Source organism: Phasianus colchicus, chromosome 15, assembly GCF_987193195.1.
Source record: "Phasianus colchicus chromosome 15, bPhaCol1.hap1.1, whole genome shotgun sequence".
NCBI classification, from domain to species: domain Eukaryota; kingdom Metazoa; phylum Chordata; class Aves; order Galliformes; family Phasianidae; genus Phasianus; species Phasianus colchicus.
Window position 1 is genome coordinate 13,869,580 of NC_143450.1, and position 19,581 is coordinate 13,889,160.

Below are 19,581 nucleotides of genomic sequence, written 5' to 3' on the forward strand. Positions count from 1 at the left end.
TGCAGGCAAAGCCAGTCCCAAGCCTCTTCCTCTCCTTCTCTCCGTTTCAACATCAGGTCATGCTGGTCATTTTCCTTGCTGTTACCTATAGCCCTGTGGCCTCTCTGTCGTATCAGATTGTCTCCTGCTTCTTGTCCTTGTTCTCTTTTCCCTGAGGCACTTTCCTGTTGTCTCCTATACCATGGGCTACCTCATGTCCCATCCTCTAGGAAACAATGCCCTTAAGCCTTTCCTTGGACATGTCCCTGCCCTCGCTTTTGTGACTTTGTGCCAGTCACCAGCTATTGGCAGGCACAGAAATGGGATTGCTGCTTTCCTTCCACATCATCTTCCTTGGTTTCTTTTTCCCCCATCCTTGGCTGTTGGTTTATATCAGTTCCTGTTACTCCTGCCAGGTCTAGGAGAAATTGAGGTGATGTCTCTCATCTCTACCTGCTCACTGGGGTCTCAACCCTTTCCTGGGCTTTCCAGAGCTATCTAGAGGAGGTAATAGAACTCTGTGGCTGGGTTATGTAGTGTGTTTTCACAATGCATAAGGGCTGTGCTTAGGTTTAGAGCAAGATCATTTATTGTGCTTTGAACCAGAGGTGTAGGTCCGTTCCTGACCCCGCCACTGCTCCATGCATTAGTAGATAATGTTTCCTGTAGCTGGGTTTTCTCTAAGCAGGATGGAGATTTCCAGGAGGGCTCAGACTGACCTTCTATGTCTCTCCCTCGCAGCAGTAAAGGGCCCGGCCGAACTGCGGAGCTGTCGGTGGAACAGTCAGACCTGCGGGGCAGATGTCGGCCGTCATACGGATCCCAGGTTGGAGGCCAGACTTTTTACAACAGTGAATACGGGGAGCTGTCAGAACACTCTGAGGACGGCAGCTGCACCCCACCCGGAGAGGGGGCCAGTCCCTCCACTCTGCACACTTCCTTCTTCTCCGAGCAGTACTAATGGCATCAGGCCCTGGAGGCACCCTGCCAAGGCATCTTCTCTCTCACACTCTGGGCACATCATCAGGGTCACTCAGAGCTTCCCCTTCAACCTACACCCAACCACAGCAGCAAACCCACTCCAAACAGATGGGGATCACCAATGTCCTCGGAACCACAGCACGATGGCCCACGCAGCACCTCCAGCTGCAATTTCTCTGTGCTGGGACTGGAGTGAGTGCCTTGCTGATTCCTCGGGTTTCTTTTATTTCTGTAGCTCAAACAGATTCATTCTGCTGGCAATTGTGTGCCTGTGTTCAGCACTACAGCACCTTCTGCCTAGCATTCAGCCTCCGCTCAGATCTGCTTCCCATTCAGAAAGCCCATTTCAGGTCAGATATAAATAGATCTGTCTTAGTCTCAAGTTTCTTCCTGGTGTGCAGCCTGAATGTTTTTCCCTGGATATCGCTTCCTCCTTCTCTCCTCATGATGTCAGCTGCTGAATTGCAGAGCAGAATCAAAGACAAGAAATCCCTGGTGGTATTAGCAGCAAGAGCAGGACATTCTGAAGATGTGTACAGAGAGATCCCAAGGGATCTTTGTAAAGGTTCGTGCACACTTCATTCTGGGTAGGTGCCAGCGTACACCCAGCCTCTCCGTCTCCTCTGCAAGCAACACCTACTCCCCTCTCATCTCTGCTGGAGGGCGACCTGCCACTCTGCCTTATCACAGTGATTTTTTAGCCATTTCAACACAGCCATCAGAGCATCAGCTGATGGCCGAAGTCTTCCCAGTGAGATGAACAGCAACTCTTTTTGCAGGCCCTGTGTGAAGCAGGGCTTTATATTCTTTGTGCTGGGAGCTTTGTGCTCACAGGTCTGCTGCTCTTGCCTTCCGCTTCTCCCAGAGCAGCACTGAGATCATCTGTTGTTCGAATGAGAAATTAAAGCAAAGCTGTGTTACTTTCAGCTGGCTTCTAAACATAGAGTGAAAATGTGTTGTTTGCTGAAAGGAAAAGGATATAAGTGTTAGGGAGTGAAATGTTTATTTTCAAGCTGCTGTGAGGGTTTTGGAAACAACGGAAGGAACAAAGCTCCAGCAGTGAGGTGCCCTGGGCTGCATCCCCTGGTGTGCTGGCATTGCTGAGCACACACAGGGTAGCACCTGGCTGGAGCACAAGCCCTAATTCTGCTGGATGGATTTACTCTGCACCGTGACCTTTCCTGTTGCCTGGCCCAGAGGAGGTGCTCTCTGCCCCATACACTCTTTTCCAGTTTCTGTTGCAGAGCTGCCAGTGCAATGCAGCTGTCTCTGGAGGACTGAAAAACATTTATTTGCTGAGGAACCATCTCATCGCTTGGGCCTTTTGTTTCTAAAAGATACCACATGAATTCAGGCTTTGGGGAACCTCCACAGCCCCTCTCAACAGATTTCTGCACTGCTGCCTCACTGCTTTCCACATACTTCTTTCCATCCTGTTCATAATCCAAGAGCTCAGCCACAGAGCCATTACATCATCACCAGAGGAGTCTGGGTGCAGAAGCTGTCTGAACAGCTTGTCATCATCTCTTCTCCCACACACTGGTGGCTGACAGAGCTCGTTGCACAGGGGTATCTCAGCACTGGGGAGTTTTTGCATGCAGGCCACACCTCTGCATAGAGGCAAGAGTTTGGACTTTGAAAATTGTGTTTTCTATCAGATATAGCATTTTCCAAAACTGTATTTCTCTTGCAGAAGGTGTTATGTGTTTCCTGATGTGAGTCGTTATTGGTGACTTTCCCAAATCTTAATTATAGTTGTCTGCAAAGTGTAATGGGGGAGATTTATTTTGCTCATGGGAAAAGCATGGCTGTCATTCAGATTCCCTCAGTCTGCAGAGCACCCAATGTTTTCCTCCCATCCCATGTCAGCAGGAGGACATGGCTGTGATTTCCACAGCAATTAGAGGCACAGAACTAGACCAGCTGGAGCCAAGCTAGCTCAGGACATGGAATTTGAAACTGTGTGTGACAATTGATTCCCCAACTTCTACTGATGTCTCCCAAAGTTGCCAGGAATTTAAGCATCCTTAAGTAATTGTTATGACTCAGTAAGAATGCTTCTGGCAGGAGATACAGGAGAGTCAGGCCAGGGAAGCAGGACAGACAGCAGGGTGCTGGCCAGGCAAAATTCTCCTGTCCTCCTCTTGCCCTGTATATTTCATCGGTGGTTCCCTTGGCAGAAGAACAGTGGTGCCCTGTGCTGGAGGTTCACACAGGTGGAAGGTGACAGACTGCAGAGCTAAATTCAGGCTGCTTTCTTGGTGATGTGCAACCACAAAATCACCATTCTCTTGTTTCCAGCTCTTCATACTCAATTCTCTGCCTGGAAACAATGCCCCAGCTGACAGGAGGCTCAATAAATGCCTGTGAATTAACAACTGGAAAACAGAATTCCAAAGTAGCCGCAAATGAGGGTTTAAAACATACTAGCAAAGCCAGGCACTTGCAGGGCACTGGCAGGGTTCTGCAGCACAGATGAGATGGAGGCATCCATGCACCCTGGTGCTCAGCACTCCTGATCTGTCAGCGCTCCCAGCCTGCTGGGACAGCTGCTCTGGGGCTTTGGGTTCCATGTAAATTGCTCATGAGCATCACTGTAGAGACGTGTTACTTCATTAGAGCCATTGTTAAAGATCCCCTGCTTCATGCCAGGGAAAGCGCTGAAGTGACATCTGATTCTAAACATTCAAATGATTCAGCCCCATAGGAGTTTATTATCTATTTTACATCTTCTTGAGGTGTGTGGGGGGAAGAATCAGATCCTATTGTATCAGTGCCAACAGCCTTGCATGAACAATGCAGCTTAACACGAGCACGTGCTGGCTCTTTAGACACTCGGATGGTGAATAACAACTGTAGTGTCAGATACTGAAGAGCTGTTGATCATTTGTACTTTTGATCTCTTAAAACAATACTGAAATGGGAATTTCAGGGAAACAAACCTGACACCCTTCCCCACACTCTTGCATTATTTTTGGCATCTTTTTACAGTTTTCAAATAAGTGTGAGCACAAAAAGAAGCGGATTTGTTCTGGTTTGAGATGAGGCAATGGTGCTGTGAAAGGACAGACAACAATGAGAAAATATTTCACCTTTTAAAACCCAGGTTTGATGTTTGTGCCTGCTTGGTGCACGGTTTGGTTTTATTTGGGCCCTTTACTGGAATTCACAGCTGAAGCTATTTATCATCTCTTCTTTCAAATTGACCATTCTGGGTCTACACTACAGAGTGTTGGTATTGAGAGGACATTCCTCCTTCATGAAAACAAAGCATCTCATTCCCTACTTAGGAATGCACGTGTGTCTCTGGAGAAAAAAACCTGTGTATCAAGTACCACTTCATTTATATCACAGTATTTTAGCCTGGTACCTGTTGTTGCTGCAGCAGCATTGGATGTTTCCATGGGCTGCCCTCCAAGCAAATAGCTTACAGCATGGGTTGTGTGTGAGTACAGCAGTGTGGTTTGTGTGTGTTGTGGGTGAGTGTTTGGGTGTTGCATGTGTGAATTTCTCCTACTGGTGAGTGTATGTGAGTTCTCATAGCTCCTGTTGAGTCCTGTGTCTGGAAGCTGACGGTTATATATCAAACCAGTTAGAACACTGCTTTCTTTCCTCTCCTCCTATCGTACTCGTTATCCTTTGTCATTAAGAGTTTTGTTGTAATATCTAAATGTGAACATGAATAAAGTCATAACTGGTGCTGCGCTCTGCTTTGTGGAGGCCGCTGCCCGCGGGTGCTGCTGGGCCCGGCTGCAGCCAACCAGCCCCGTGCAATTAACTTCATTTTGGCATTATTATTTTTATTTTTGCATCGCTTTGCATGTGCCACATCCTTGAGGAAACAGCTGGGCTTTGTGGCATTTCCATCCAGGATGAAACTCAGCCTTTCCTCATGACAAAACCGGACACACGTTGGTTAAGCTGCTGACAGGACCAGACCCTGCTGTCCTGAGCATCCCAGGGCACTGCACCTTGCCCTGTGGACCCTCTTGTGGGGCAGGAAAATCATGGCATGGCCGAAGGCTCCTGGAGCAGCCATGGGAGCGAAGCTATGGGGCATGTGGGGACTGGGTTTGAGGGAAGTGCTCTGCACCCAGTCCCAGGGGAGCACTGGATGCCATGCAGATGGCCGTGTGGCTGCTGCATGCTGCGCCTCAGCACAAGAACGGGGATGTTGTGTCCCTGCAGCAGCCATCACCAGGCACCAGGATGGAGCGTGGTTGGGCAAGGGAACAGGGGAGGCTGGGGCTGCATGGCCCCTCAGCCCATTTTGCTGTTTGAGTCTATCATCACACATGTTGTTAGGTAATGTGCTGGGAGCCTGACCAGCAAAGACCTTGTTCCTCAGTGCTTGGAGGTCCTTCTGAGGATATTGACTCAGTAAAAGCAAGGGATCTGAGGCTCCTAGTGCTCTTGTTACCTTTGTGCAGGGGGCAAGGATCATGGAAACGCAGAACACCATACCAGGTTGCTCAAAGCTTTGTGCTAAACCTGGTTTTGGATCCCTTCAGCCCTTGGATTCCTGCACAGCTCCTCTGGGCAGCCTGTGCCAGGGCCTCACTGCCCTCACTGTTTCCTCCTCTAGTTTAAAGCCATCACCCCTTGCCCTGTCACTACACTCTCTAATGGAGTCCTTCCCAACTTTCTCATAGGCCCCCGTTAGGCAGTAATCACAGGAAAAAGGGAACCTATAGTCAGTAAGAACTGTGCTCAAGCGTTGCATGCCAGTATTCATGGGCTGGCACAGAGATGATGTGGGGAAAGGGAGGTGGCTCCAGGAGGTGTCCCCATGCCAGGTTGCTGCCCCCTGTGCCAGCAGCCCTCCAGTTGCTCCTCTAGCTGGGGGGAAAGGTTTGCTGCAGTGTTGCAGGGCTGTTGTGACATGTGGCTCCTTGCCCAACATTTACCAACAACGGCAAAAAGAAAAAAAAAAAAAAAAAAAAAAGTGGAAGTGGAACATTGGAACATTCAGCTGCTGCTTCATAAACACTTCCTGGATTGCACTGACATTTCTACAGAGCTTTTCATAAGCAGATCTCGGAGGATTTTGCAGCACACAGACCTGTAGCACATGGCTGGCGGGCCGTCCTGCCTTCCTCGGCACTGACACGGGGCTCTCCGAGGGCAGGCTCAGCCCTGCTGCTCGCAGCTAAATGAGGTAAGCAGAATGAGCTTTTAGGGTGTTATCTTACATGCATATGTGGCTAAGTGCATCGCAAAGGGATGTGCCACAACACCTCCGAAGGGAACAGCACAGTGAGATGCTGAAGGGAAGCACAGCTCTTATCGGAGCAGCTGGGAAGTCACCAGGGAGACTGCATCTCAGAAGAACGGCAGCACGGTTATTTGTTCAGAAATTTAGAACATATCCTAACCCACAGCCCCGCAGCCTGCTTCTTCTTTGCCATAAATAATTTTCAGATAATTTGCCTTTCAAAACCTGCGAAGGCTGTTGTGTTCTTTTGTTCCTTTCCTGGTCACGGAGAAGCTCAAACCTTTTGTAAGAATGACGCTGAAGTGTCACGCATCACATCCTGCTCCACAGCATCTCCACGGATTTGTATTTATTAACACCTCGGTGTTAGTAAGATTTCCCATTTTAGCACGCTGAAAATAAGTAACTCTAAATGAGGCAGGGCGGCAACATCCTGACACAGGAGCCGTGCTGCTGCTGCTGAGCTGGCCCTTTAGACGTGCAGCCTAAACCCAGCCCCACACGCTGCACCATTCACACGTGCTTTTAAACCACATTTCGTGTTTCCTATGGCCAACGCTGTTGACCCGGCATCTGTGCCGAGGAGCTGTGAGATGCGGTGTCCGTCCCTAGTGCTGGCTCCCAGCACTGTAAGCACTCCCTGTGGCACATCGAGCAGACCAGCACCGCTCCGGAGGTTCTTTGGGGCCGCCCCGAGCCAGGGTCGCACCCCACACCTCCACGCGACATCCCCCCTCCCGCGCCCTGCCACGCCCGGAGTGACGTCACCCGCTTAGGCCACGCCCCCCACCGGCGATCCCGCCTTATGGGGGCGTGGCTTCCCTCAGCCCCGCCTCTCGCCCTCGTGGCGCCGGGTGGGGCGTAGCGCGCCTGCGCAGTGCGGGCCGCGCCGGGCTGCAGTCGAGGCGCCGGGAGCGGAACGCGGTGCGGCTGCTTCGGAACCGAGCCGGGCATGGAGCGGCGGCCCTCGGCCGGGGCGGGCAGCGGGGCGCGCGACGTAGCGGAGCCCGAGTGCTGAGGGGCGGCGGCGCCTCCCGGAGCCGTGCGCAGCGAAGGGGCCGCCGCCTCCTCCTGCTCCCTCTGGCCGGCGCGGGCTGCGAGTGCGATGAGCGCGGGGCCCTGAGCGGCCGCCGGAGCGCCCCGAGCTCCCGCAGCCTCCCCGGGCCGGCGGGCCGCGCTCTGCCGGGACGTGCCGCCGCTTCCCTGGCTCCTCCCATGGCATGAGCCCGGGCTCTCCTCCTCCCCTCGCCGCCCGCTCGCGGTCTCTCTCCTTTCCTGGGCTGTCAGATGGGATAACGCGCTCCCGCCGGGAGGCGAAGATGGGCCCGCGCTGGGCTCGGCGGCGGCGGAGCGGCGGCGGCTCCGCGCTGCTGCTGCTGCTGGGGCACTGCTGGCTGTGGGCGGCCGGCGCCGACGACAACGGCAGCCAGCTGTCGTATTACACGGCCCTCATCAACGTGACGGTGCTGAGCCCCGAGCGGGGCGGCCCCACGCTGCTCCGGATCGACCGCGGCCGCTACGGGCAGGATTCGCCCAAGGTGGAGGTGAAGGGCCTGCTGGTGACCCCGGTGCCCATCAACGGAGGTAACGGCGCCGCGCCGCGTGGGTGCCCGGGGGAGCCGGGAGCGGAGGAGGCGGGACGTGGCCGAGGGGGAGCGGCGAAACCGCGCTCCGGGACGGGGCTGCGGCTGGGAGCCGCGTGCGGCGTGTGCGTGTCTCGGGGATGCCTGCCCGGCTGCCCGGCTGAGCTGTTGGCCGTCCGCCCCTGGACGCGGCCCGGTCCGTAGTGCTGAGCGCTGGGCAGCGCTTCCACGCGAGTTCCGTCGCTGCGGAGCGCGGCTGGTGCCCGTTGGTTGCTTTCTGACAAACGTCGGCCTTTACGGTGCGTTAACTTAAGGGTGATTTTGATCGTTGAGCATCTTGGTTTTGGTCTGAAATGAGAGCGGGAGCTCAGTCACGGCGGTGCGGTTTAATCACAGCTTATTTTGAGAATCATCTGTGACGCTGTGCCCAAACTGCTGTCCTCCAGAAATGGCCCCGGATGGATCTCGGTGCTCTCAGCCTCTCTCTGGGCAGCATCCTCTGAATAATGCATTCCGCGAGGCAATGTAATCAATTAAAACCAGTCTGCGAGTGCTGAATATTAAGAGGGTTTTTGCTTGGTTTTGTTTTGCTGTGTTTTCCTGAAGAGCCCTCCTGTATTATTAAAGCCCCTTGAGGATTTAACAAATCAAGGTCAGGACAATATGTTGATGCTCTTTCAGCATCTAGCAGCCTCCTGCCTTCCCCTGCACACGAGGCGGCTGTGCAGCGCACACGCTTGCTGGTTTCATTGAAGCTCTGTTTCGTTTGCTTTACAAAGTGTTAATTAGAATGTATTAAAATAGCATGCTTTTGGGAAGGCTGGAGAAACAAACCTCGCAGCAAGCTGGCTGCTGAAGGATTTTCCCCTCTATCTTAAATCCTGCCCTTCGCAGTGGTTTTGGCCGTCTGTCCCCAGATGCGCTCAGCCTTTCGTTTTCTCTGCTCCCTGATGTTCCTCACTTAAACACACACTGCTGTGTGAGGTCAGCAGGCTGTCCTGGAAGCTCTGGGCACGTCACAGTTATCCCAAAGGGTGTTTGGGAGCAGGGTTAGCTCTGCTGCCTTTTCTCGTGCAGGGTGTCAAACCACTTGATTCCTTTAGCAGCTGCTTTATTGGTCAAAAAACGAACTTCTGGCATTAATTACTTTAAAATTTTCCCCTATAGTTTTTTCTGGTCTCTTCCAGCACGATCTTCACTTAGGTGTGATTAAGCATTGAGGGAGGCTGGCAGCGTTCTCACCAGAAGCAGTGAGAGCAGAGCTGAGCACAATGCTCTGCGTGCTTTGAGGAGCATTTCCTACTTTGCTGCTGAAGTGTAACATGGTGAACAGTTTGAGTGGGAAAACGCAGCAGGGATCACAGAGCTGCAGACCTGAATTCTGTGGGTTCGACGTGCCGCAGTCGTCAAAACTTTGCTGTGGGTTGCTGGGAGGTGTTCTCCTTCCGTGTGTCAACAGAAGGCACTTAAAACAAACACTGCAGTGGCGGTCTTCCTGCAAAGCTGTTCTGAATTGTTCTGCACAGATAGCCATATGGGGGCTTTTTATTTTAATTCTGCTGAGAGGCTTCACCGTGGTTTAAAAACCTTGTGTTTAGTAGGAAAGAGGCTGGAGTGTGTTATGCTTTTAGTTAAGATGCTCCTGAAGACTTAAGAGCCTCGTGATTGTATTCTTCTGCTCTATTATATCTGGCTCTGATAACAGTGCAGTGCTGCTGTCTGCGACTGCTGTAATGCCTTTTTATCAGCCAGTCAGTACTGCTGTAGCACTTGTTTGCAATGTATTTGTTGTAATAGCACTTAACACAAGCAGCCTTGCTGCTGGAGCAGTAGTGCTCTGCCCAGTGCCCAGCCCTCACATGTCCCAGTGGCTGCAGCTGCCTGGTGATGCCAAGACTTAGTGTTGGTGTCAGGCATTGACCCACCATGGGCCATTGCTTGGGATTTCTGTGCATGCAGGTGGTCTGTTGGCACCCAGCTGTTACAATTGAAACGTCTTAAATGTCCCATCCTGTGTGCTGCATTCCCATCCTTTACCTGCAGTCAGAGACATGAGTTTACAGCTTTGAGCCAGGGTCAGCAGCTGTGTGTGTAATGCATGGCCTGGGGTGTGGGGTGCTGTGCTCTGTGGTGGTGGTCAGCTCATGTTCTTCAATATGCCAGTTGCTTTATGTTTTATTTTGGAAGTCATCGCTCTCTTTGATTACCCGTCCTTTAAATGTCAGTACGCAATAAATTCAGTCACCTGTTCCTTTTTCAGGATCTCTTACACTGAATTCACCATGATTAGGCTAAAGCACATACCAAAGCTTTCCCTGTACTTTTTATAGACCCTCAGGTGAAATGAAAAGGAGAAAACTGTCTCAGGGAAAGGTGGAGGTAGGGAAGAGATGCTTGAGGTGACAAATGGGGGTACAGCTCATGCACAGTGCCACTGGGTTTTGTAAGTGTGTGGTGCAAGCAGAGTTTAGCTGTGGGAGATTTGGAATGGCAGTTTTAATTGCAGAATTTGGGGTAATATTTGGGCAGAATTTGGTGTTTCTGTCTGGGATCCAAAACTGAGCTTTGGGAAAATGCAGCAAGGAAATGCATCAAAAAGTACGGGGTGGTGGAGGGACAGTTGTGACGTGTGTCTGTCCTTTGCCCCTCATCTCAGTGTCCAGCTTAATTCATAGTCCTTGACTGATGACAAAGCTGGTGGTTTTCTGAGTTTATAGCTGTAATTGTGGTACACCTACCGAGCTAACAAGATTAAACCTTAACTATTACAGCACTGCTTGCTTCCCTGATTTTCTTTTGTTTAGCTGAAACAAGATTACCCTGGTTCAAAGAGTTCCTCCTAGTGCTAAAGCCAAGTGCAGCCAGAGCAATTAGGTAGCAGGGCTCTCAGCAGTGAGGTGTTGCCCCGTGTCACCCATTGGTGCAACTTTGAAAAAGCAGGAATTGCAGCTGGTGTGGGTGAGGTAATAATTTGTAACAACCGAAGTACTAATATGTTGAAAGAAAATACTGCTTAATGTGCACAATTGGATAGAAAGCCATCCCTGAAACAGGGATGGATCAGTGCTGCTGTGCTGCTTTTTTAAGTTTCCCAGCTGAATTCCTTCCCTGGGAGCTCCAGTTCTGCTGCACAAGAAGGGATGTGGTGCACTCAGGTGTGCTGTGCTCAGGTGTGCCATGCCGGCAGGGCTGTGTGCCGCTCCATCCTTTGTGCTGCTGCCTCTGCCGGGTGTGGTGCAGCCCTGAAGGTCAGAGAGGGAAAGGATTTCTGAGTGCTCAGCTGAGAGCAGCTCTGGTGACTGCTGCTGGTCTGAGAGAATGGAGCGTTAGCTGAGAGGTGATCGATCGGGGTATCTGACCTGAAAAAGGGAGCGGGGGAGAAAAGCGTAATGCAATGCAGTCAGTGGGCTGTGGGATGCTGGCACTGCTCTTTTTGTGTGGGAGGGAGGCAAAGCCTTGCTCACAGGTCCATCAGTGCTCTGCTTGTATGAGGGGGTGTGCGGTGTAAGTGTGGGGCACAGGGAGCAGCCTGCAGCCAGCCCTGTGCATGCAGAGCACTGATAGGGAGTCTTTGTTGGTCTGGAGCTGAGATACTCACTTCATTTCTTGCCACCACAAAATGGCTCTACCTCTTATAGGGGAATGCTAAAGGGCCTGAGCCCTGGTGAGCGATTGGAAGGGATGAGGAGGACCACAGAGGGTGGTGTCACACTGGAACAGGTTCCCCAACGAGGCTGTGGATGCTTCATCCCTGGAGGCACTCAAGGCCGGGTTGGATGTGGCTCTGGGCAGTCTGGTCTGGTGGTTGGCGACCCTGCACATAGCAGGGGGGTTGAAACTAGATGATGATTGTGGTCCTTTTCAACCCATTCTATGACCAACAGGCTGCCACTTCAGTGCAAAGTCAGTTTTTTGTCACTGTGCATGGTACACAGACACAAAGACAGGACAGATGGAATTGGTCCCTTATATTTCAGGTTCGTAGGACGGTAGCATGGCTATAGGGAAGCAGCTTTCTGTACATTTGTATTTTCTGCTACTGTGAAATTGAGTGATTTCTGATCATATCTTTTTATATACACTTGTGTTCTTTTAGAATAGCTCTGATGTAATCTGAAGTCTCTTTTCGTTCCGGCACTGCCACCATCCAGGATCTGCAAGTCTGAGTCTCATCCTCATTGCACTTCAGACAGTGGAGTATAGGCAGTGCAGTGGTGGGGAGCTATTGCTGGTGGCTCTTAATGACAGCATTTGTTCATCCATCCCTTATGGGGCCAATAGAGGTACTGCTGTACCAGCTGCCAGTGCTGGCTGTGGGGCAGATGTGCTGCTGTAGCAGCCAGCAGTGCTGCAGGGCTGGGTGCTGTTGGCAGGCCAGAGCAGGAAAAACTTTCTACAGTTGTTCCTGAGTTATGTTTCGTTAAAATCAGAAGGATTGCTTAACGTTTGTGTGGGGTAAATAGGGTGCTGACCTGGAGAGAAGCACGTTGTGTCTCTGCATTAAATCTCCAGCAACCTGCAGGCTCATCAGTCCCAACCAGATTTTCCTTCATGTTTTTGTGTTACTTACACAGGGCTAAAGCAGTGTTGTTGGGACACGCTGAATCACCCCACCAGAAGTAATGCTGTGCGTGTTGCTGTGCTGCTGGAAGCTCACGTATCGGCACATCTCAGCTCCTAATCCTGTTGGTCCAACAGCATTCTGTAGCTCTGCCCGCTGCTGCGAGAAGCTTTCATCTCTACTGTAGTGGAAAATCTGTGCTACTTTTCCCACAGAGGCTGTTTGCTGTCTCATGCCACTTTCTCTGTCAGTGTTTAAATCTGTACGGCTCAAACTTGGGAGTTCATAGTGCCTTCGCAGGGCTTTATGGAGCTGAGCTTTTTCAGAAGCTTCCTCCATTTCAAGATGCTCTTCCATGCTAGTGAATAACCTGTTATCTAGGTTACTTGGTGTGCTTTGAACACAACTGCACTGAAGCAAACTGTTTGCTATCTATAGGCGTACTGCTCTTCATCCTGCCATACTGGATCTCCTGGCTGTAGCATCCACTCTGAGTTGGTGCTGAAGAATTTGCCTCTTAGGAAAGAAAATTGTATGGGGTGCTTCTTCTGAATCGTTCTAGGGATCTGTAGCAGTTTTCAGAGCTATTACCCAGATGAATTGTATGTCTGAGGTCTCACTATTTGTCCCATCCATCTTCAGTAGCCAAGGGTGCTTTTACTCGTGGCATTTGAAAGGGTAAATACATGTGCATTACAAGTTGCTGTTGGCTCTGACTTACTGGAAAACCATCCTCCACGTTGCACTCTGTGCCTTTTGTACACAGATCTGTGTGGGCTTCAGCTGCTCCAGGATACATTATGGCATCAAAAAGGACCAAAAAAAAAAAATCTTTGTATGTCGTTGGGCTCAGATATGGCATTTGCCAAGCCTGTTACTTCTCCTTTGTAGCATCCATACCTGTTTAGCAACAGGAGCACATCGTGTTTGCCGGCAAAGCTTGCAGTGTGAAAGCTGGCATTGGCTGCTGCTCTCATCCTTGCAGCAGCATGCACACAGCAGATAACTGCTCCGAAATCTTCTTGTTTAGTTACTCTTCCCACTGCAGGGATGTCTGTGATTATATTAGAAAGGAAAAAAAAAATAAAAAATAAAAAAAAAAAATTATGCTGCCCAGAATGACTGATAAACAGCTGCTGGGTAGGTGCCTGCAGCACATGAACCATATCCCTGTGTTTCTCAGCCTGCAGGCAGGTATTGATTCAAATGGAAATTCATTGTTCTCGCTGCACTGGGCTTAAAAATAGTGTCTGGTGGTGAGCCTAATTCTTGGATGTACAGTTACAGCTTCAGAGGTGAGATTGAGCTTTATAAAGGAGACTTTTTTTTTTTTAACCCGAGGAATGCAGTTAGCATTGGGCTGTATTAACCCGAGGGCAGCAGCTTCCTAGTGCATAACCATTAACTCAGCATCATTTTCTTCTCTCTTGCCTGTTTGAGCAAATTGCCGTTTGTCTGAATGTGCATCCAACTCCTCCAGTTGCAGATCGCCTGGGCTGTGACCCGCGGACACGTTTCCAGGTCCCTCCCAACACCAAGCAGTGGATTGCTTTGCTGCAGCGGGGAAACTGCACCTTCCGAGAGAAAATCCTGCGGGCAGCTTCACACAATGCCACCGCCGTGGTCATCTACAACAATATATCCAGCGAGGAGCCCGTCACAATGACTCATCAAGGTAAATAATGCAGGCTCTTCCACTGCCGTGTTTTGTCACATAAGCTGTTGCTGAAACGCAGGGATGATGCTGCAGGAAGCAGGCTGTGCTCTAATGATGGTTATTTACATGTGTATGGTGAATAAGCCAGTAATTGTGGGAGAGAGTATTTTGGTTTGGTGTATGTTCTATCCACTGAGGAGTGCTTCTGCAGAGGGAGATGGGTGTCAGGGTGTAAGGAAATACCTGCAGGACCTTAGCAATCAGCACTTCTAACCTTGCTGAAATGGAGAGCAGATGTGGTACAACATCAGGCCTAACTTTCCACTTGGGGAATGTTACAGGACTGGGGAGGTCCTGTAGTAGTGTGTCTCCATCTGGCTGTCCAGTGTGGGCTGTCAAACATTAGGTCCCAATCTGAGCTTGCACGCTTGTGTGCAACACTTCCGAGAGTTCTTTTCCTGTGATGAATCTTTGTTGATTCCTATATGGTGCTCAAGGCCTAATGATTCGGGGTGCAGTTGTCTGATGTTAAGTGCTCTAGAATCAGACCATTGCTGATCTAGAACACTGTCTGGTTTTCTGCTGGCTTCTACTTTTTTTTTTGTCTATTCACGTAAAAAATTGCACCACTACTTCTGAATTAGTGTAGCAGGGTGGGTCTTTCATACTTCAAGTAAATCTATAATTATAAATGATTGCTCAGAGTTCTAATAATGACTTTCTTTTGTTTTCCTAGGTTTTCTCACTTCACAATTACTTAGCCTAATCAGAAAGGGATATTTCTGTGTTTGCTGACTGCTGATGCTGTGGTTTTGTGTACTGTTTGTTTTCCCAGAGGTTTTCAGTTTTCTTCCTGTAAATGCAGGGTGTTGCTTGGAAGCTGGAGTTGGAGTGATGCTTTCTATATTGTCACACAACTAGAATTCTTCTGTGTAAAGAGGTGCTATGGTTGTGCATCTCCTTCCCTCTCTCCATCCAGACATCATATAAGGAAAATGTGTCGTCTTCTGGGTCGGTGTGGTCTGTCCTTCCCAGTTCTGTCCACCACAGGAACTTTTCAGGGAGGTTTTGACCTCTGTGTGGCACTCCTGAGGCTGCTGACATACTACTTCTAACTCATGTATCCTCCACAGACCTTTCTGCAGGTACTTTGCAAACAAAAAGCCGCACCTCCAGAGCCTTCAGCTCTGGTCTTTCTTTGAAGTACCTGTATGTAGGTCTGCAGTCCCTTGGTAGCAATTTGTGCCTTCTGCTGTGTGTTGGAATGTCATATCATGGCAGAGTTGATTCCAAGTATTTATCATGACAAGCTTCCTGTTTGCCCAGTGAACTGCAGGCACGTCACTGTGAAATGCAGGCTAGTCCTTTGGTGTTAGCTTCAGCACAGTGGAGGTTTGGAATCTAGTGGTCCATTAACTCTCTGATTGTTGTTCAAGTGCAGTATTGATTCACGAACCTATGCTTGAATGATGAGACTGTTACATGAATCTCAGGTTGGATATTAGGAGCGATTTCTTCTCTGAAAGAGTGGTGATGCAGTGGCAGCACAGCTGCCCAGGGAAGTAGGAAGGTCCCCATCTCTGGAGGTTCTAGAACCATGGAGATGTGACACTGAGGGATGTGGTCAGTGGGCATGGTGGGGGTGGACTGGGGTTGGATTTGATGATCTTAGAGGTCTTTTCCATCCGTAAAAGTTCTGTGATCTATGTTCAAGCTAATGGTGTGTGTAGAGTACTGACACACAGTCACAGCCTCCTTAAATAAAAATGCATTTTTCACAACATAATTGTGCAACTGTCTTATGATGTCTGGGTTCATGGCTATTTTCTTCCCACAGATAAAAATAGGCCTTACATCACTTCGTATCTCTGCACCATAGTTCTTATACTGTTAGGTGCAGAGTCTTGGGAGTATTCTGTCTTCGTGGTCGAGCAGAGAGGAAAACAGCAGGTGCTGATAGCACAGCCAGCGAGCTGCTTGCTTCCCCACTTTGATCTTTGCATAATTTCCAAATGTCAGCTTTGGCGATGTTTGTGCTAAAAATAATGAAAATATTATATAGATTTACATATGCTGCCCATTTTGAACCTGCAGGGAGGTGATTCCCTATGAAAACAGCTCGGTAAGCAGTTCTCAGCGATGGGATTAATATTTTATCCAAGTTATTTTATGCTTGAACACACATTTAAAAATTTTAATCTTGTGGAAATTTGTTCTTACTCAACATATGGCTTAACAGAATATAAATTCCTTCTGGTGGCCAGATAGCAGCTGTCACTCTTAAATCAGTCTTTCATCGCCATATTAATTGAACAGTTTCTTTTACTAGCATCAAAATTGGGTTTTTCTGTGAGGCAGTCCTCTAAGTCTCTGTCCCTTCCAGTTGAGGTTCAAAGGAGGTATTGACCTGAAGGAGTTGATAAAACTTCCAGTAAATGTTTCTGCTGATCTATTTGCAACACTTTCTTTGTATCCTTGTATGTGCTACTGTTCACTGGTGAAATAAACCAACTTGACTTATTCTTGCAGATGCCCTTCACTTGGGCTGACAGAGGACACCTTTTCCCAGCACAGGTTGTGTTGGGCTGTGATGTCACTGGCAGGAAGGCAGTTTTATGAGTGGTTTTGCCTGCTACTTCTAATAGAAGTTAGAACAAATGTTGTCTGATGTAGAAAGAGCTGATGTGGTGGAGAAAATATTTAGTAGCTGACTCCTTGATAATCAATGATGGGAATAGGAAGGAAATGCATGTAAAAGAGCTTTTTAATTCTTTCTGATTTCTTTGTGTGATTGAGATAACTCTATTAAAGCACAGAACAGTTAAAATTTATTATGAACTCTATTAACATCCATTTTTTTATCTGGATTTATAGAAAAGAATACAAGCTACAGAAGCCTCTAAAATTAAAAAGTCACACTCAGAATTTATGTAACAGATATAAACAAAAAAGATCAACAAACAGAAAAGAAAGCATTGCAGTAACGTTGCTGGATTCCAAAAGGTGGAGTTTATCAGTGCTAGAGAAATTTATTGGAACTACTTAAACAACTCCTACTAGGATGCCTTGTTGAAAGAATTTACCTGACACTGCTAAATCTTTTACAGTCTGTAGCACAAAGTTGCAGACATCTCATCATATAAATCTGTATTGCACTGCTGGGCTTTTAATCCACAGCTCAAAATTAATTTTATTGTGTTACAGTTTTGTTCTTGCTCTCCGTTTTTCTCCCTGAAATATTAGTGTACAAAACAGGAAAAACAACTCACTGTATTTGGAGATTGAAAAGAAAGGATAAGTAATCTTCAATGGTCTCACTGTAGTTGTGTATCTTTGATCATTTTAGATTGTTAATTGTTCATATGTGCTAATTGAAAACTTTGGAACATATGTCAACAACGGGATGGAGTTGAGTTGATCTGTTTCCTGGAGGTGTATCAGGACAATCTGTCATGCAGTAGATGGAGTTGTCTGACACTTTGCAGGATGTGGGGAGAGGTGTTGGGAACACACACTCTGTACCGTGGGGAAACAAACCTTTCCTCAAGGCGAGGCAGGGAAATCTCTGCACAAAGCTCAGTGCTTTGCAGAACTTCCTCTTCCCTGTGTTCTTGTATGTTACACACCTCATCCACAGCTGGAATAACACGAGTTGGGCTCGATTTTCCTTATCCAGCTGAAAGGGTAATTAGTTCTGTGACTGTGAAATGGCCCATGGGACCATTAATGACTGTAAGTAATTACTTTTTTTTTCTTAGCCAAAGACTGTGCTCAAGCAGCAGAGTAATTCTTGAAGTCCATGGATGCTGTGAGATCACATTTGTTACATAAACCTGTGAATATGCTGTTTGTTAAGTTCTAAAGACTCTTTGTAGCATCTTTGGGTATGGATCTGTCACCACGTGTCCTGTGGGATTGCTGGGCTTGTTTGGAAACACTGTCCAGATGGATGGATCTGTATTGAGGCTGTCTGCAGACAGAGGAAAATACCAGACCCTGACAGACTGCTCTTATTAGAAATCCCTGCGTTTTCTAGTTCCAACATGCATTAGTGGGAATAGAGAATCTATCCAGAAAAACAAAATGAAGGATGCCTACAACTTCCATTACAAAATACAGGAGTACAGAGAGTTTTAGATATCAAAATCACAGAATCACAGAAACACCAAGGTTGGAAAAGACCTACAAGATCACCCAGTCCAACCATCCACCTATCACCAATAGTTCTCTCTAAACCATGTCCCTCAACACAAAATCCAAACGTTCCTTGAACACCTCCAGGGTCAGTGACTCCACCACCTCCCTGGGCAGCCCATTTCAATGCCTGACCACTCTTTAAAAATCCAAGTATATCTTCATTGATGGATGGGCCTGCAAGGTCTACATTAATATTTTTTCATCAGTCAAAAATATGACACTGTAATCAGTGTTTGGGTGTTAAATCCAGGTCTAAGGTAACAATTTCTGGATGTTGTTCCAGGAGCATTGGTGAAGACAGTGGGTTTTCAGTTAAGCATTAAGTGTCTTCAGAAGGTCCCTTCTGGGTGCATCTTGGGCTTAGTAGGAGGATCTTAATTCTTTTAATTGTTAGATGACTTAAGGTATGTTAAAAAAAAAAAAAGGGGTGCTATCTGGGTGAGGTTGACAAAGGGGAAGTGATAGAATCATAGAACCATTAAGGTTGAAAAAGACCACTAAGATCATCCTGTCCAACTGTCAACCCACTCCCACCGTGCCCATCAACCGTGTTCCTCAGTGTCACATCTTCCCTTTTCTTGACAAAGGATCCATGGTGAGACCCAAGCGCAGTGCCTTTCTTCACCCACCAGTGCTGTGTTGGGGAGTTGGTGGGTGTCCCTTGGCTGTGATGGGGTGCTCTGAGCTGTGGCAGAGAAGCAGGTGAGATTAGGACATGGCAAAGCTTGGGGAAATGCAGTGCTATACCTCCACCATCTTGTGTCAATGGCATTTGAACTTGGGAACAAAACAGGATGATTTATGATGGTTTGGATTTTATGCAGATTTATCCTTAGGAAGCCTCTCACTGAGTGTCAGAACAGAGCAACTGGGTTATGGAATCATGTATCAGCAATGAATTGTGAATGCAGCCCAACAGCTTTGTCAGTGGATCCTGCCATGTAGCTCTCCTTTATGAACTGCAGGGCGTAGCAGATTGTAGGGCTGATCTCCAAGTATGACAGCAACGTTGTACCGAAGCACAGTTTGTTGTTCAGTGGAGGTGGATGAGCACAGGGAGTCTTGTTCCCACTTCTAAGATTGTTATTTATCACCTATGGATTGATTTTTTGTTCTTTTTTTTTAACACGTAATGAGTTAGCACTACAAGAACCTGATTGGGCTCTGTTTGTTTGGAAGTTGATTCTGTCACACCCATCTTTGGAAAGCTGCTCTTGCCCTTCCTGGTTTTCTGGTTACATGCCTCAGTCATACGCTGCTGTGGAAGGAGCAGAGCTCAGAACATCCGCATTGCTGTTAGCAGTGCACACTGCCTTTCACTGCCCTGCCCTGGGCCATGGTTAGGTGTTACAGTCCAGTGTCCTCTCTTACCGTGGCAGAATCAATCCACTGAAGTTCCTTGTGCTGC

General features: G+C 48.4%; 2 protein-coding genes across 8 annotated transcripts in view; both read left to right on the plus strand.

Annotated features, from left to right (window-relative positions):
* FLT4 (fms related receptor tyrosine kinase 4) overlaps positions 1 to 4,727 on the plus strand; it is a 47,698-nt gene extending 42,971 nt beyond the window's left edge. For 5 of the 6 annotated variants that reach the window (XM_090151016.1, XM_031598292.2, XM_090151018.1 and 2 more), the window contains exon 30: positions 721 to 4,727. In XM_090151016.1, the coding sequence (XP_090007142.1) occupies positions 721 to 940 (220 nt within the window). In that variant the 3' untranslated portion in view covers positions 941 to 4,727. The remainder of the gene's footprint in view (positions 1 to 720) is intronic. The other variant, XM_090151017.1, reaches the window with a different exon arrangement.
* A 2,292-nt stretch (positions 4,728 to 7,019) lies between these two features.
* Positions 7,020 to 19,581, plus strand: part of RNF130 (ring finger protein 130) — a 41,947-nt gene continuing 29,385 nt past the window's right edge. Inside the window, exons 1-2 of one of the 2 annotated variants that reach the window (XM_031598295.2) lie at positions 7,020 to 7,759; positions 13,800 to 13,994. In XM_031598295.2, the coding sequence (XP_031454155.2) occupies positions 7,396 to 7,759; positions 13,800 to 13,994 (559 nt within the window). In that variant the 5' untranslated portion in view covers positions 7,020 to 7,395. The remainder of the gene's footprint in view (positions 7,760 to 13,799; positions 13,995 to 19,581) is intronic. The other variant, XM_031598296.2, reaches the window with a different exon arrangement.